This window comes from Balaenoptera acutorostrata, chromosome 8 (assembly GCF_949987535.1).
Source record: "Balaenoptera acutorostrata chromosome 8, mBalAcu1.1, whole genome shotgun sequence".
Taxonomy (NCBI): Eukaryota; Metazoa; Chordata; class Mammalia; order Artiodactyla; family Balaenopteridae; genus Balaenoptera; species Balaenoptera acutorostrata.
In genome coordinates, this window is record NC_080071.1 from 59750655 (window position 1) to 59766554 (window position 15900).

The 15900-nt window shown below is 40.1% G+C and overlaps 1 protein-coding gene across 2 annotated transcripts; it reads left to right on the plus strand.

The window, feature by feature from the left end:
* Positions 1-2782: 2782 nt before the first annotated feature.
* BZW1 (basic leucine zipper and W2 domains 1) lies at positions 2783-15426 on the plus strand. Of its 2 annotated transcripts, XM_007190494.3 has the most exons (12): positions 2783-2933; positions 4160-4233; positions 6328-6504; positions 8908-9002; positions 9803-9868; positions 10495-10630; positions 11392-11501; positions 11635-11805; positions 12260-12406; positions 12925-13063; positions 14439-14561; positions 14979-15426. In XM_007190494.3, exons 2-12 carry the CDS (start codon positions 4170-4172, stop codon positions 15008-15010), a joined length of 1260 nt encoding a protein of 419 aa, XP_007190556.1. In that variant the 5' UTR covers positions 2783-2933; positions 4160-4169; the 3' UTR covers positions 15011-15426. The 2 variants fall into 2 exon arrangements, with proteins under 2 accessions (XP_007190556.1, XP_028024415.1); XM_028168614.2 differs by lacking the exons at positions 2783-2933; positions 4160-4233; positions 8908-9002 and having other exon boundaries at positions 6427-6510.
* The last annotated feature ends 474 nt before the right edge of the window (positions 15427-15900 follow it).

Below are 15900 nucleotides of genomic sequence, written 5' to 3' on the forward strand. Positions count from 1 at the left end.
AATGGATGGTAATAAGTTAAGAACCACCAATGTGATGGGAAATAGTGGTAGAAAACATTGGTCAGAGCTATCCTCAGGTGGCCTCAAGTACAAACCAAGGTATTTAAACTGTGAAGAGAAATGATTCTGGTTGCATTCGGGAAAATTACTCTGGAAGTGTGGAGAAAGAGATAGCACAGTTAGGAAGTTATTGCAAAAGTCCCAGTTAGTTAGAGGTAATAGAGGCCCAAATCAAGATAGTACCAGGAAAGGAGGATGGAAATAAGAAATGTGACAAATATAGAAGATAAGCTTTGTGAGTGCACAGGTCTAAGTTATGACTTCTGTATCTCTAGAAGTCTCTAATTCAATAAATATTTGTTGAATGGGTAAATAAATAAGATCTTGGTGGCAAGGCAGTATATTATAATGGTGGAGCCAGACTGCTTGGGCTCCAATCAAGCTCTTTACTTACTAGTTCAATAAACTTGGGCAAGTTACTTGACCTCTCTATGCCTCAGTCTTCCCATCTATAAAATGGGGCTAATAATAGTTTCTAGATCATAGTGTAGTTTTGAGGATTAAATGAGGTTAATATGGAAAGTGCTTAAAAGAATACATGATACATACCTGCTATATTAAAGTAGCTATTATTTTTATTAGTGAAACATTATATCTTTAACAGAACTTCAGAAGTGAGAAACGCAGTTTTGGGGGAAGAGTAATCAATAGTATTAAGGGTTTAGTTTGGTATTCCAGGAGAGATACCAGATAGGGTGGATTGGGGGCTTGAGAAAAAGGATGGGGCTAGACTTAAAGGTCTGACTCTTGCCACTTCATTCTGCTCCCATAGTTCTCTCATCTCTCACCAAGCTCCAGTCACACTAGCCCTGTCAGTTCCTCCAATAGGTCAGGTTTTTTCTCCTACCTCAGGATCTTTCCACTGCTGTTCCCTCAACCTCAAAGAGCACAGAGCATGGACTCAACAAATATTTGTTCAATAGATAAATTTGGAACTCTTTTAAATGGAGATAAAAGTCAAATCCCTGAGAATGTATGACGCTGCCACGTAAGAAAATCTGAGGAAAGATGATAAAAGGTGTGACTACAAAAAAGATGAGCCAAGTAAGTCAGAAAGAGAAAAACAAATACTGTATGCTAACACATAAGGAAAAAAAACCTAAGAAAAAAAATTGGTTATGAACAACCTAGGGGCAGGACAGGAATAAAGACGCAGACGTAGAGAATGGACTTGAGGACACGGGGAGGGGGAAGGGTAAGCTGGGACGAAGTGAGAGAGTGGCATGGACTTATATACACTACCAAATGTAGAATAGCTAGCTAGTGGGAAGCAGCCACATAGCAGAGGGAGATCAGCTGGGTGCTTTGTGACCACCTAGAGGGGTGGGATAGGGAGGATGAGAGGGAGACACAAGAGGGAGGAGATATGGGGATATATGTATATGTATAGCTGATTCACTTTGTTATAAAGCAGAAACTAACACACCATTGTAAAGCAATTATACTCCAAAAAAGATGTTAAAAAAAAAAAAAAAAAGATGAGCCAGCAAATACAAAGGACTATGCAGAGGTAACCAGGAGAGTCGGAGTGAAGTTTTAAGGAGATGGGTAACACCCTAAATGCTCAAGATTGAAAGAATCACGGGATTTGGCAATAATTCTGGGAAAGAACTCTGAGAAAGTAATTTTCCATGAAGTTGGGAGGAGCATGGGGCAAAGATCAGATTGTTAAGGAAAAATAAATCAATTAAACTAATTTACCAAATGTTTGATAAGGAGGAGAAGCAGGGTCCAAGACAGGTGATTTTAGGGACAAACCCTGTTTTTAGGGCTTCTCTGGTAGTAGGAGAGTAAGGAAGCAGATGGAGAGGCAAACAACTAAGGTACAAACGGAACAAAAATATGAGGCTAGATCCTGGAGACACTGTGCATCGTTATTTGTACAGGTTTATAACGTCCACAGTGCTTTTCGCACTTTCCGTCCCCCAGCTCTCTGATGATACATCCTCTAATTCAGTGATTCACACATGAGGTCCCTAGACTGGCAGCATCAAGCATCACAGGGAATTTGTTAGAAATGCATATTCTTGGGTCCCACACCAAATCTACCTAATTCAGGCGAAGCTCAGCAAGGTGTTTTAACAAGTCCTCCAGAGGATTCTGATGATCTCCAAGTTCCCACAACCATCATACTCAGGACGGAACTACCAAGACCACTACAAGGATGGCGGCCGCAGTCGGAGGGCCGAACTTCCTTCCGACCCCTACCTGGATTTTCCTCGCTCCTAAGAGGGGCAGTGCACAACCCCACCCAGCCAGCACCGCAGAGCAATGTTGCCCCGCTTCGGACCTAACCTGAGCAAGTGCTGCCAAGCCCAGCCGGAGTAGAGACCACGTAGGGACCCCTTAACAAACTCGGCCTCCGCCCACGAAGGGCCCGGGCGCCCCCAGCCCTCGGGCTTCGACTTCCGGCGCTAGTGGGGCGTTGGGGGTGGGGGGGCTCGGTGGGGAAGGGACTCAGGCCGGACGTGTCCAACTTCCTCGACACCGGCAGGGGTGGTGGGGGATATTCGTTCTCCTAACCCCTCCATGTACTAACTAAGAGACCGGAGGACACGGCGATGTAAGAAAGATGGGCTAGTCTAGGCTAAGTGTCCGGGAAATCTGGAATCCAATAGAGGAATAAAGAATCTTTGAAAATCCTCTTCGCTTCCTTTGCCTCCTTTCCCACCCCACGCCCCGAAGCGGCCGTCAGGGACGGGCGGGCCGAACAGCAGAGGAAGAAATCTCGCGATAGGAGACCGGCCGGGGCGGGGGTAGCACCTCTTCCCTCGTCCTCCCCTCCTCTCGTTAGTTCCGGTCGCAGAGGAGACACCGCTGCAGTTGCCGCCACCTCCGGGGTTTCTGGCTCTTTTCTCTTCGCCTTAAATTCGGTGAGGCGCGGGGCCCGCTCGTCTCGGGCCGAGGTTGCGGCCCGTAGTCGCTGGGCAGAGGATGAGGGAGGCGGCAGGTCCTGTGCGGCCCGGTTTGGATGGGCCCGGGCGGAGGCCGCCGCATGAGGCCGGATCAGATCCGGCGCCGGGATTCAGAGGTCGGGGCCGCTGCTTCAGCAGGGAGGCCGAGGGGCGGCTGCCCGGGCCGGAACGTGGGGCCCGAGTGTGCCCCGGGGCGCCACAGGCGGAGGCAGTGGGCTGGGCAGGTCCCCCTGCGGCCCTGTCCGGCCTGGGTAACAAAGCGGCCGCGGCCTCTGTTGGGTGATGTACGCGTGGGGGGTTTCGGCGGGTGGGACGGAGGAGCAGCCACCACCACTGCGGCCGCCTCCGCCGCCGCTGCTTTCGCGGGAGGGAGGGCGGATGTACGGGGCGGCTGGGCCCCAGGCGCGAAGCGCCTCGGCGCCTGTGGTCCGCTCGCTGCAGCGGCCGCCACCGCCAACAACGGGGTCAGTAGAGAGGGGGCTGAGGGCGAGGAGCAGCCCCTACGGCTACCCGCCGTGCCCAAGGGGGTCCTGGGCGGGAGTGGGTTATCCGTTGCTGGGCGGGAGGCACGGGAAGGGTTGGATGGGGAGATACGTGCCCAGGGAGGCGGCTTGTATTGTAAGGTATGGGGCGGAGGAGACTAGGCCGGCTCTCAGCCCCTTTCTCAGGCTGGAGTGGTGCGAGCGGACGCTGCGGTCACGGGCACGACTTCAGAGGAGGGTAATGCTTCTCATAACCAGGCCCCTCGGATGAAGGGATTCGCCCTCTGATAGCGTCTTTAAGTTGACATGCATATTTTGGATACCTCCTGACTGTGGTGGTCATCTCTGTGAGTCCTCTGTGGTGCTCAGAGTGGTGGAAGATGTAGGCGAATTTAAAGAGGAAGAGACTAAACTCTGTTTATGGTGGGTGATTTGCCACTAGTCGCTGTGGCGCTGAAAAGTCATTTAAAAGTGTGCTTCACATTTCATCTTTAAAGGGTTTTGTGTAGGGAGAAATGCACGTTTTGAACTTAAGTTTAATTCAAGCAAAGGTAATTCTGTGTGCGTGCCTCAGGTCTCTTGCTAGGCTGGAAGTGTATGTCCTATGTGGTTTACATGTGACTAGGCCAGGGTTTGATGCTTTGTTTTTAAAATGGATGTTATGGCACTGATATTTTTAAGGCCTTATTTTTCCCCCCCTAGGGTGTCTTTTATGAATAATCAAAAGCAGCAAAAGCCAACGCTATCAGGCCAGCGTTTTAAAACCAGAAAAAGAGGTAAATATTTATATTTTGATAATATCTCTCTTCAGACTTCCAAAGTAACTTTTATGTCTTGGTTCCTCTGGCAAGCTATTGCTTAGCATTAAAACCTAAAGAGAAAGTACCGAAAGGAACTTGAATTTCTAGTTCACTGCCATTTCAGATATACCCTTAACATTTCTACTACCTTTAAGACTTTTGGTATCAACATATATGTATCTAAGCAGGCTAGTGAATGATGTTTTTGTTGTACAGATAAAGTGCCTCTAAAAAAAGAAAAGTATGGGCTGCATTTTCACTAGCTAAATTTCATTTAAGGAAACTTTTGCTTGAGGGAAAAGGTTAATTTATAAAAGGAGAGCTCCTAATGTGACTACTAGTTTCACCCAAACTTTGTGAACATTTGTGGGAGAAAAATCAGACTTTAACCCATGGATGTTAATTATGGAACAGAGTTCACATTGCAGTGTCTTTTGAAACTATTCCCTCACAGACTTAGTAAGAAAACTACGAGAATTATATTAACTACTTCTGTGTGTTATCAGGTACTTCGATGAATATTGAATTCTGAAGCAAGGCACTGCACTAGTGACACACAGTTAAATGAGATGTGGTCTCAGATATATTTTGTATTGGGTTTAATATTTTACCCCTACACTTTTCAGTGTTGTTGCTCAAAAGCACATATTGACCTTATTTTACAGGAAACTTTTAGGAAATAGAGAACTGGGTAGGCTACTCATTATAAATTGTGTTTTTCTATCCTGAGTGGCAGACACTTTGAAATATATATTACAGAATATTTTATGATCTCTGATTGTAGCCTGCCCCCTTACAGCAGGGAGACCAAGGAGTAATTGGATTCTAGTCTTTGCAGATTCATTTAGATTTAAGCCAGTAAATTTTCTCAAGAGGAGGCATAGAAGTTGGGAACCAGAGCAATTCTGCAGTAATGGAAAACTCTGTATTCTCAAGTTATGTGGATTACTGATACCGCCTTTGTGTAAATATAGTATCAAGTAGTTTTATTATTGTTGTTAGTACCAGGAAGAGGTGTCACTTCCCCAGTTCCAGATTGAGATCACTCATGGCCTCCTAGTTCTTGATGACTGGGTCCTGGGTATGGTGAACAACCATCCCAGTTTGCCTGGGACTGAATAGAGTTCCCACGACACGGATCCTTTCAGTTGTAAAAACAAAAAAGTCCTAGGCAAACAGGGAAGAGTTGGTCACCCTAGTGCTGTGTAGAAATTAAGATATCATCTAACCTAGATAGGGAAATCAAACCCTACCCTGGAGTGTGTGACAGCAGCACAGTAAAGGCTAGGTATGTACCCAAGGCACTTTTTAGAGTGCTTTATATTTTATTTATGTCATTTAATATTCACAACAACTTTATGAGATAGGTCCTACTCTTAATCACCATTTTACCATAGGGAAATTCAGACATGAAGAATGGGGCCAATTGCTCAAATTCAGACAGTTAAGCGGTGATCTCGATTTGAATCAGGCAGTTTGAATCCAGAGCCCTTACTCATAACTGCTACATGTCATGTATTGGATACTCAGTAAATGTACTTTCTAAAGATTACCTTAATAAGTATTAAATGAGTGATTTTTTTTTTTTTTAAGTAGAAAGTGTTATGGGCACTTTTAAAGAAAATCAAGAGCTCCCTTTCACTCAGGAATGAAGTTTACCTGAGGTATAGAAGATATCCTAAATTTCAGAAAAGCTCAGAGGCAGTGGAAGAGTATTCCAGGTGGAAATTGTAACCTGGCAGTAGGAACACACCAGCTCATTTAGCTCACTTAGGAGACTTGTGTGAAAAAATAGTGGGAGAAAAGCCACACACTTCTTATGATAGGCAGTCCTGCCTTGCACTTGTAGAGGTGCAACTTGCAAAGCACGTGTGTTTAGTCTCCTGTTGTGTTTGCTTGTGTTGCAGGTCTTGGGTAATCTAGGTAGTGTTTGTTTTTTCCAGCTATTGAAATAAATGAAATTGTGATGAATGTGGTTAACTTATTCAGTAGTTATAGCTTCATAAGGTTGTGGTTTCATGGCATTTGAGTAAGCCTTTTAAAACTAAATGTTTTGGGGTTTTCCCCCAGATGAAAAAGAGAGGTTTGACCCTACTCAGTTTCAAGACTGCATTATTCAAGGCTTAACTGAAACTGGTACTGATTTGGAAGCAGTAGCAAAGTTTCTTGATGCTTCTGGAGCAAAACTTGATTACCGCCGATATGCAGAAACACTCTTTGACATTCTGGTGGCCGGTGGAATGCTGGGTAAGTGTCTGGGTCTTGTGGGAAGTGTATTGTATGGGGATTGTGTAGAATCCAGAATATGAACTATTTGACAAACCTATCAAATCAGGGTGGCTTTTTTTTTTTTTTAACCCCCTTAGGATTTTCCCTTTTTTTTCTTCTCAAATTATAGTAAATTTCCCAATTGCCTTGCTCTGTCTAGCTTTATATTTGAAATCCATTACAGAACCATAACATCTGGGGAAGATTTGTCTGACATATAAGTCCCAACAATGTCTTCCATCAGTGATTTTTCCAACCTGTGTTTGTACACTCTCAGTTAATGAAGAAATCCCTATCTTTTGTTCTGTCTTACCAAATACTTTATAAATTTAACCCTCGTATCCGAGGGTTCCGCATCCATGGATTCAGCCAACTGTGGATCAAAAATATTCCCCGGAGTGGTGGTGGGGGATTGTCCAGAATGTTCCAAAAAGCAAAACTTGCATTTCCCATACTCCAGTAACTATGCAGCATTTACATGGTATTCTGTTTTATAAGTAACCTAGAGACTGTTTAAAGTATACATAAGGATATGCGTAGGTTATATGTAAATACTATGCCCTTTTATATAAGGGACTTGAGCATCTGCAGATTCTGGTATCCACGGCGGTCCTGGAACCAATTCAGGACAACTCTGTACCTGAAGACTCTAATCCTGAACTCTCCTATGTATTAGCCACTAGCCACTTGTTGTTATCAATCACTTAGAATGTGACTAATACAAATTCAGAGGTACTGAAAATGTAAAATACACATTGGATTTTAAAGACAATGCTAAAAAGAATGTAAGATATCTCTAATATTTTGAATACTGAAATGTTAAAATCAATATTTTTGATGTGTTGGGTTAAAGTATATCAAAATAATTTCACCTTTTATTTATTTTTTAAAATTTATTTATTTATTTTTGGCTGCGTTGGGTCTTCGTTGCTGTGCACGGGCTTTCTCTAGTTGCGGCGAGCAGGGGCTACTCTTCGTTGCGGTGCGCAGGCTTCTTACTGCGGTGGCTTCTCTTGTTGCAGAGCACGGGCTCTAGGCGCATGGGCTTCAGTAGTTGTGGCTCGGGGGCTCAGTAGTTGTGGCTTGCGGGCTCTAGAACACAGGCTCAGTAGTTGTGGCACATGGGCTTAGTTGGTCCGTGGCATGTGGGATCTTCCCGGCCCAGGGCTTGAACCTATGTCCCCTGCATTGGCAGGCGGATTCTTAACCACTGCACCACCAGGGAAGCCCCTCACCTTTTATTTTTAATATGGCTACTAGAAGATTCAAAGTTACATTATATGCTCACATTATATTTCTATCCATAGCCCTGCTGATTTACTCCTGCCTCCACCCTCAACGGCTCAGACTATCTTAATAGAATGTGCTACTTAGTTATATATTTTCAAAGGATACTGGTAATTTCATTTCCATGGCTCTTTTAAAGTATTCCAAAATGTTTCCACAGTAACAGTGTATTGAACCTCGGCCAAGCTGATAGAATCAGAACTCTACTTGTATACATGCAGGATGGAGGCTTAGAGAGGCTTCAGTAGCTTGCATGCGATCAAACAATTGCTCAGTGGTGGAACGGGAACTTAAATGTTCATATGTTCTAATGCCTAGTCAGATGAATATCTCTTTTATTGTATCATTTGTAGTAAGAAATGGGAAACATACCTATTTTCTATTCATAATACTGCTATCAGTAAGCCGCTTTTTAGAATTCTTTTTAAAGGATCATTTTTAATAAGGAGATTTTCAAACATATCCTGGAGAGAACAGTGTAATAAACTAAGGATCTGCTACCCAACTTCAGCAATTTTTAACGATCTTACTTCATCTATTACCCCACCGACTTCATCTCCCCTCCCCTGTATTTTAAAGTGTACATCAGACATCATTTTATCCATAAATACTTACAAATGTATCTAAAAGATAAAGTCTCTAAGTTGCAGGTTTTTATAGCCCAGCCTCTTTGGAAGTTTATGAAAGGTTTTCTGTATGGAAAGTCAGAACCAACTCTGAACATCTCCACTTGAGTGACAGATTTGGCACTGCTGAATTAATGCAGTGAGTGAGTTTCACTGGGTTGCTGAAGAGGGTTATTTTATTTATTGCAGTAAATTGTTTTCACTTTGTTCACACATATTGAACCAACCAGCCATGTTCCTACTGAGAAATTGACTTTGCTTTCAAATCATCTCAGAATTTTTATCAGTTTATTTTATAATGAGAATCCTTACAGAAAATAAGATTGACTAGTATATATAGATGTTGAACTATAATGTTGTACACCTGAAACATAAAAATAAAAAGTTAAAGTTTAAAGGAAAGTAGGATTGAAATAATTACTAATTTTAAATGAAGGCCATTGCAAATTTTTTGTAAAATATACCTTAGCCCCAGGTGGTACACTGGCAGATGACATGATGCGTACAGATGTCTGTGTGTTCGCAGCACAAGAAGACCTAGAGACCATGCAAGCATTTGCTCAGGTAAATTAAACTTTACATAATTATTTCAGTTAGCTGTTATCCATCTAACCAATGTTTAAGGAATAGTCTGCTTTTTTAAGAGACTGCTGGTAGCAGGTTGAAGGAATCTGAGCTGAAGGTTTAGAGGTGTTCTGGGTGTGCAGTGTGATCGTTTAGGAACTTAAAAATGTGCTGAGGAAAACAAAATAGAAAAAAATTGAATCAGCTCTCCTTTTCCTATTTGTCCCTCTAAAATTAATCCATTTTTTAGGAAAAAAAGTCAAGCTGAAAAAGGAAAATCAGTTCCCTGTCGTGATTTTCATCACTAAATTATTCTGCATATAGCTTTTTAAAGGCGAATGAGTTATAGGCAGATTAGCTTCTTTATCAGTCAAAATCTCATTTGAAAGTTGCATACATAGTCATGCTTGTGTTACTGTAAGCAAAGAATTAAAATGCATCTAACCTAGGGATTGTTGTCTATGTCATTAGGAAAGTAGAACTATATTTTATGATCCTATTTTGTTAAAATCCTACAAATGGGTAAATGACTTGTATTTGAGCAATATTTAGTCCATGCTTTGATATTTGGCAATAAAATCTATTGCAGGGTGGCGGTTAAAGTGTTAACAGTATGGTATATTGTAGGATTTGGGAATGGACAGGTTTCCCAAGCTGGTTTAAACATCGGATGAAACGTTCACTTCTTTGCTATTCTGGAGATAATGTGGAGAGGTCTTAGTTGCCCTGACTTAGATCTTTTGGGAATCTGACATTTTTACGTATGAGGTTATCATTCAGTTCCTTTACTATTCTTACAGGTTTTTAACAAGTTAATCAGGCGCTACAAATACCTGGAGAAAGGTTTTGAAGATGAAGTTAAAAAGGTATGACCAGCAATATGCTTTGTGGAAAACAAAAGGTTGGGGTCAAAGAAGGGAATGTTAAATCCTAATTCTGCCACTGATTTGAGATAATTTTAGATATTTAGGTAGGCTGTCTTTGAAATGAAGTTTGGGGGTATATCATTTTGTAATTTGCTGTACACTGTTTCTTAGCTCTATATCCAAACAAGTGGCAAAGGGGTTAAAATCCAAGTGGGGTTTGTTTAGAAGACAGAGAGTAGCAGATCAGATCTAAACACATTGACAAAGAGAAATTTAACATACTTGCTCTCTGAGTCTTAGATATTCTACATATAGGTGCACAGAAAATTTGGTAAGGTTAATAGCAACATTTAATGAATATGAGACACTGTCTTAATTATTAACTCATTTAATATTCTCGAAAGCCCTGTGAAACAAGTTTTATTACCCACATTTACATATGAGAAGACTGAGACAGAGGTTAAGTATCTTGCCCAAGATCACTCAGCTAGTGAGTATTATAACCAAGATACAAACTTGGATGGTTAGGCCCCAGAGCCCACAATTTTAACCAATATAATATGCTTTACTGCTTCTATTTATATAATGCATTTGCTCATTTAACCCTTAACTATTTACTTTTATAGCTGCTGCTGTTCTTAAAGGGTTTTTCAGAGTCGGAGAGGAACAAGCTGGCTATGTTGACTGGTGTTCTTCTGGCTAATGGAACACTTAACGCATCCATTCTTAATAGCCTTTATAATGAGAATTTGGTTAAAGAAGGTAATCAACCTTTAGTAAAGGATGATCTTTAGTTGGCTGAGGGTGGGGTAGATAAGAGCCTGAAAGATGAACTGATATGAAAGTTAAGATGTAGTTTATGTAGATTGGACTTGTGTGATAGTCTTAGTTTTTTAACTAGTATCCTTAAATTTAATTGGTTCATTTCAACTCATTAGTTATTTAATGTATACCTTTGGCATTCAGGCTTAACGACTTTCTTTAGACATACAGCAAATATCCAGGGTCTAGACAAAATGTGATTGATTGTAAAGTAAAAATAGAAATGCTGTGGAAACCCAGAGAGAGATTAATCCCAACTGGGAAACTTGGGAACATCTTGAATAGAGAAAATGGGGAAAATGGCAAGCTGAAAAAGAAAATAAGTTCCCTTTTGTGATTTCCATAGTTAAATTATTCTGTACAGTAATTTAAAAGCTGACTTTTTTTTTTATTGCTTAGAGTACTGAGTTATTTAACATGCCTTATTTTTATTCTCACAACAACCCTGTCAAGTGTAAGAATTGTTACTGTCATTTTACACATCAGAAAACAGTTTAACTTGACTAACAGTACACAACTAGCAAATGGTAGAGTAGAGAAATTGGAGTGCAGTGGTAAGCAGTGGCAGAGGGACGTTCAGGGGTAAGCTTGGGGATAAAGTGAATAACCCTGTGTGGTGGAACCTCAAGAGGGAGGAAATGGGAGATAGTCATTGAAATCCAGGAAGGTACTTCTGTTAAGTAAGCTCTGTTTTTCTGCAGGGGTTTCAGCAGCTTTTGCTGTAAAGCTCTTTAAATCATGGATAAATGAAAAAGATATCAACGCAGTAGCTGCAAGTCTTCGGAAAGTGAGCATGGATAACAGACTGATGGTTTGTAACTTTTCATTCTTCACCGTCTTGAAAGCTTAATAGGCAACTTTTCCATTTTTAATCTGTGAAAAGAGAAAAAGTTTTTCTTAATCTGATTTGAAGACAATTTAACCAGATTAAATTCTCCTTTCAGGAACTTTTTCCTGCCAATAAACAAAGCGTTGAACACTTCACAAAGTATTTTACTGAGGCAGGCTTGAAAGAACTTTCAGAGTATGTTCGGAATCAGCAAACCATAGGAGCTCGTAAGGAACTCCAGAAAGAACTTCAAGAACAGATGTCCCGTGGTGATCCATTTAAGGATGTGAGATATTCTTATTTAAACTATCTTTATATGGCTAAGTTTCTGGCAAAGAACATTTTTACTCATTTGAGAAACTTTAAAGTATTTCACCAGTGAGTTTTAATAATAGCTATAGAATGTTATGCTGGGGCTTTGCCTCAATCTTTTTCATATTCATTGCCTTATGGGTACCCAGAAATCATAACACTTGGGGATTTTTGTAAGGTGCAAGCCAATAGACAGACCTTCTGTTTCCATCTTGGTCTTTTCCTAGGTAGTTTGCCTATGTGTAATACAGGGTTTGAACTAGAAGTCCATACCTTCTCGTTCTAAAAGTTCTGTGATTATATGTGGTCTCCTGGTCATTGCTAGTGGCATGGAAAGGTGTTTATGCTTTTGTGAAAGGTCTAAGTTTCATGTGTGTAGTATCTACATATCAAACTTATTTCTGTACTAAATTTGGATTCTTTTGCAGATAATTTTGTATGTCAAGGAGGAGATGAAAAAAAACAACATCCCAGAACCAGTTGTCATCGGAATAATATGGTCCAGTGTAATGAGCACTGTGGAATGGAACAAAAAAGAGGAGCTTGTAGCAGAGCAAGCCATCAAGCACTTGAAGGTATTAGAACTGTGCCCTGATAAAACATTATTCTTGTAAGTGGGGATAAGTGAACTGTCAGTGTACTTTTCTAAAAGGATTTATCACATCCTGTGCTTTCTGGGGATAAACCACCGGTAAGTAGACAAATAACATATTAACTATTGATGATAACCTTTTAAAAAGTCTGATTTGGGCTTTCTTTGGCTCACAGGTTAAAAAGAAATACATGTTTAAAAGTAGATTAAACCTGTAATTTGGTCTTTGCTTCTGAGAGAATATTGGAAAACAGGAGGATTCCTTTTTTTTCCCTTTAAAATATTAACGTTGTATTCACAATTATCTGGAATCCTTGGCATAGTATTGCTTTTTTGATTTAAATGCTTAATTTTTCTGCTTTACTCTTTTTTTTTTAACTTCCACTAAATAGAATATAATTCACAGTGATTATAAAAGATGAGTTATGTTATGTCTTAAGAATTTATAATAGATGGTCATTGTACTAAATGACTAAATCTTTTCTCCCTTCCCTTTAAAAGCAATACAGCCCTCTACTTGCTGCCTTTACAACTCAAGGTCAGTCTGAGCTGACTCTGTTACTGAAGATTCAGGAGTACTGCTATGACAACATTCATTTCATGAAAGCCTTCCAGAAAATAGTGGTGCTTTTTTATAAAGGTAATTTAAATTTTGAATTTTGTGAATACATTTGACAAATATCCTAGAAAACTCAAAATAATTCTAATGAGTAGTTCTCTGAACATCAGCACCCTAAAGTATTTTACTCTAATCACTGGACTGAGTTGTCTCTGATTTAATTAGTTACTTTTGAGTGCATTATCTTTAAAACATCTCTCTAAAGCTTATTAACAAGTTAAAATCTAAAGCCTTCTTGATGAGGCCTCAAACTTTGCCTCCTATACTCCCCCAGTCCTCTTCCCCAGACAGATGATTTTGTTGCGTCCCATATTTTAAACTTAGAGGTCTACCTGCATACCTGCGTCCCCAGGTTTTGTTTGTTTGTTTGTTTGTTTTAAAGGATAGGGTAATGAACTCCAAGTACCCTGTGCTTCAGTGATTATCAGCTTGCGGTTAGGTTTCTTTAAAGTATCTATACCTCCCCTTCCTCCACTCAGATTGTTTAGAAGTAAATCTTAGAAATCTTCATTTAATTCTGGAAAAGTTAGTAATTAACTTTTAATTTTATCTATAAAACACATGGACTTTTAAAAATCACAGTACCATTTTCACACCTAAAAAAAAAAAAATTAAAGAATTATCTATCAAATATCCCTGATCATTTATCACAAGATTTCTCAACCTTGGTACTACTGTTTTGGGCCAGATAACTATTTTGTAGGTGACTGTCCTGTGCACTGTAGAGTGTTTAACAGCATCCCTGGCATCAGCCCAACAGGTGCCAGAAGCACCTCTCCCCAGTGTAACAACCAAGAATGTCTGTAAACATTGTCCGATGTCCCCAAGGGATAAAACTGCCTTCAGTTGAGAGAATCACTGGTTTAATAAGGTTGATTTCCTGTTTGTAGGTTCATACATTGGCCACAAGTTGATAAAAAGTTTCTTAATATAGTGTTCTCATTTCATCTTTTCTACTTTAAATTTTAATTCATTGAAGAAACCAGTTAAGAGAGAGTTCTGAATACAGATTTATTTTGTAAGCAACAAAAATATTTGCTTTGCAGTAAGATCTTTTTTTACCATGAAGGCATTTGCACCTTAGGGCAGGGGGTCCCCAACCCCCAGCCCGCGGACCGCTACCGGTCTGCGGCCCATCAGGAACCGGGCCGCACAGCAGGAGGTAAGCAGTGGGCGAGCGAGCGAAGCTTCATCTGCCGCTCCCCATCGCTCGCGTGACTGCCTGAACCATATCTCCCACCCCCACCCCCCATGGAAAAATCTGTCTTCCATGAAACCGGTCCCTGGTGCCAAAAAGGTTGAGGACCGCTGCCTTAGGGGGTTTCTAACTCTGCCTTAGTTAGAGAAGTACTGTATGAAAACTCCACGAATGTAAAGGTTGCTCTCTTCTTTATAGCTGAAGTTCTGAGTGAAGAACCCATTCTGAAGTGGTATAAAGATGCACATGTTGCCAAGGGGAAAAGTGTCTTCCTTGAGCAAATGAAAAAGTTTGTAGAGTGGCTCAAAAATGCTGAAGAAGGTAAGTCTTTTCATTTGGGCAGGTTTTCTTTTTTGGTAAAGCCTGAGAACTTATTTTAATGTGACCAAGAGTATGTCCATACATGTTGCCTTCTTTCATTCAGGTACCATTTTGTACCTGAGTACAGATTTTTGTTCATTTCTGACAGACCTGCAAAAACTTATTACTTTAAAGTAGGTGAGGAAAACTAGACTTCAGGTATTTTGATGGCTTGGCCATAATACTGTCATTCTTAGGAAATTAGAAAATTTTGAGAATAGTTAATATTTATGAATTTTGAGATTTACAAATGAATACATTTAATATCCCCTCATATGAGTAGAGCATTATTAATAAAATTCCTTAAATAAAGTTATAAACGGAAGTTTTGCTTTCTGATACCATGTAATGCCTGACTGCACTTTTCCCCTTTTCTAGAATCTGAGTCTGAAGCTGAAGAAGGTGACTGAATTTGAAACTACACCCTCAGTAAAGCAAACAGGAATTGTAGATAAAATGTCATGTCTCATGTGTCCTGGTTCTTACATCTTCCTACCTCCCTATATCAAGCATGATATAAGGGCTTTCATGGCAAATTTTATTTTAACTGTTTCTATGGTTACTGGAAATGTTGGATTTAGTTTCTAAAACCATGTTTTAAGTAGCTACAGGAGCTATAGATTTGAATCTAATGTTGCATTAGTCTTTTCAGTTATCTTCTACCTCCTGTATTTTCTACTGTAATAATGTAATTTAAGGCCTTCCACAATGAACAGTTCACTTTTTCCCTGGGTTTTCTATATAAACAGTTTTCAAGATATGATTTGGTTAAAAATAATTTGTTGTAAAAATTCTGTTTGCAAATTAAACTGTAAAAGTATCCAAAGTCTCAGAAGGCAGTGATTTGTGTGATATTTTGGTATGCCCAAAGCCCTGCTCATCAATGAAAATCTCATATACAATAATTAGATTCATTAACATGAATCTTGAGTATTTGGACCACTGCTTGCATGTTAATATTTTCTTGCATTTTTAACCCCAGATGTACTTGAGCTCAATTGTTTGCGCTCTGATTTTCATTCCTTAAAATGAAGCCATGGAGAACAAACTTGAAAGTGAGGTGTTGGGAAATTGTATGTGGCAGAGGTGGTGGGAAGAAAAAAGTTGAGCTTTTACCCATTGAGAAACCTCTGCATTCAGTTTGCTTCTTTCTAGACAAAACAAATGAATATTCTTTTCATACCGCCATTTTCAAATATACCTTGGGAAAGCCTTGTCATTTAAAGTATTTTACAGTTGTCATACACTTAGATTGGTAAGAAAGAAGGACTCATAAAACAGTATAAGTAAAGCAAATGAC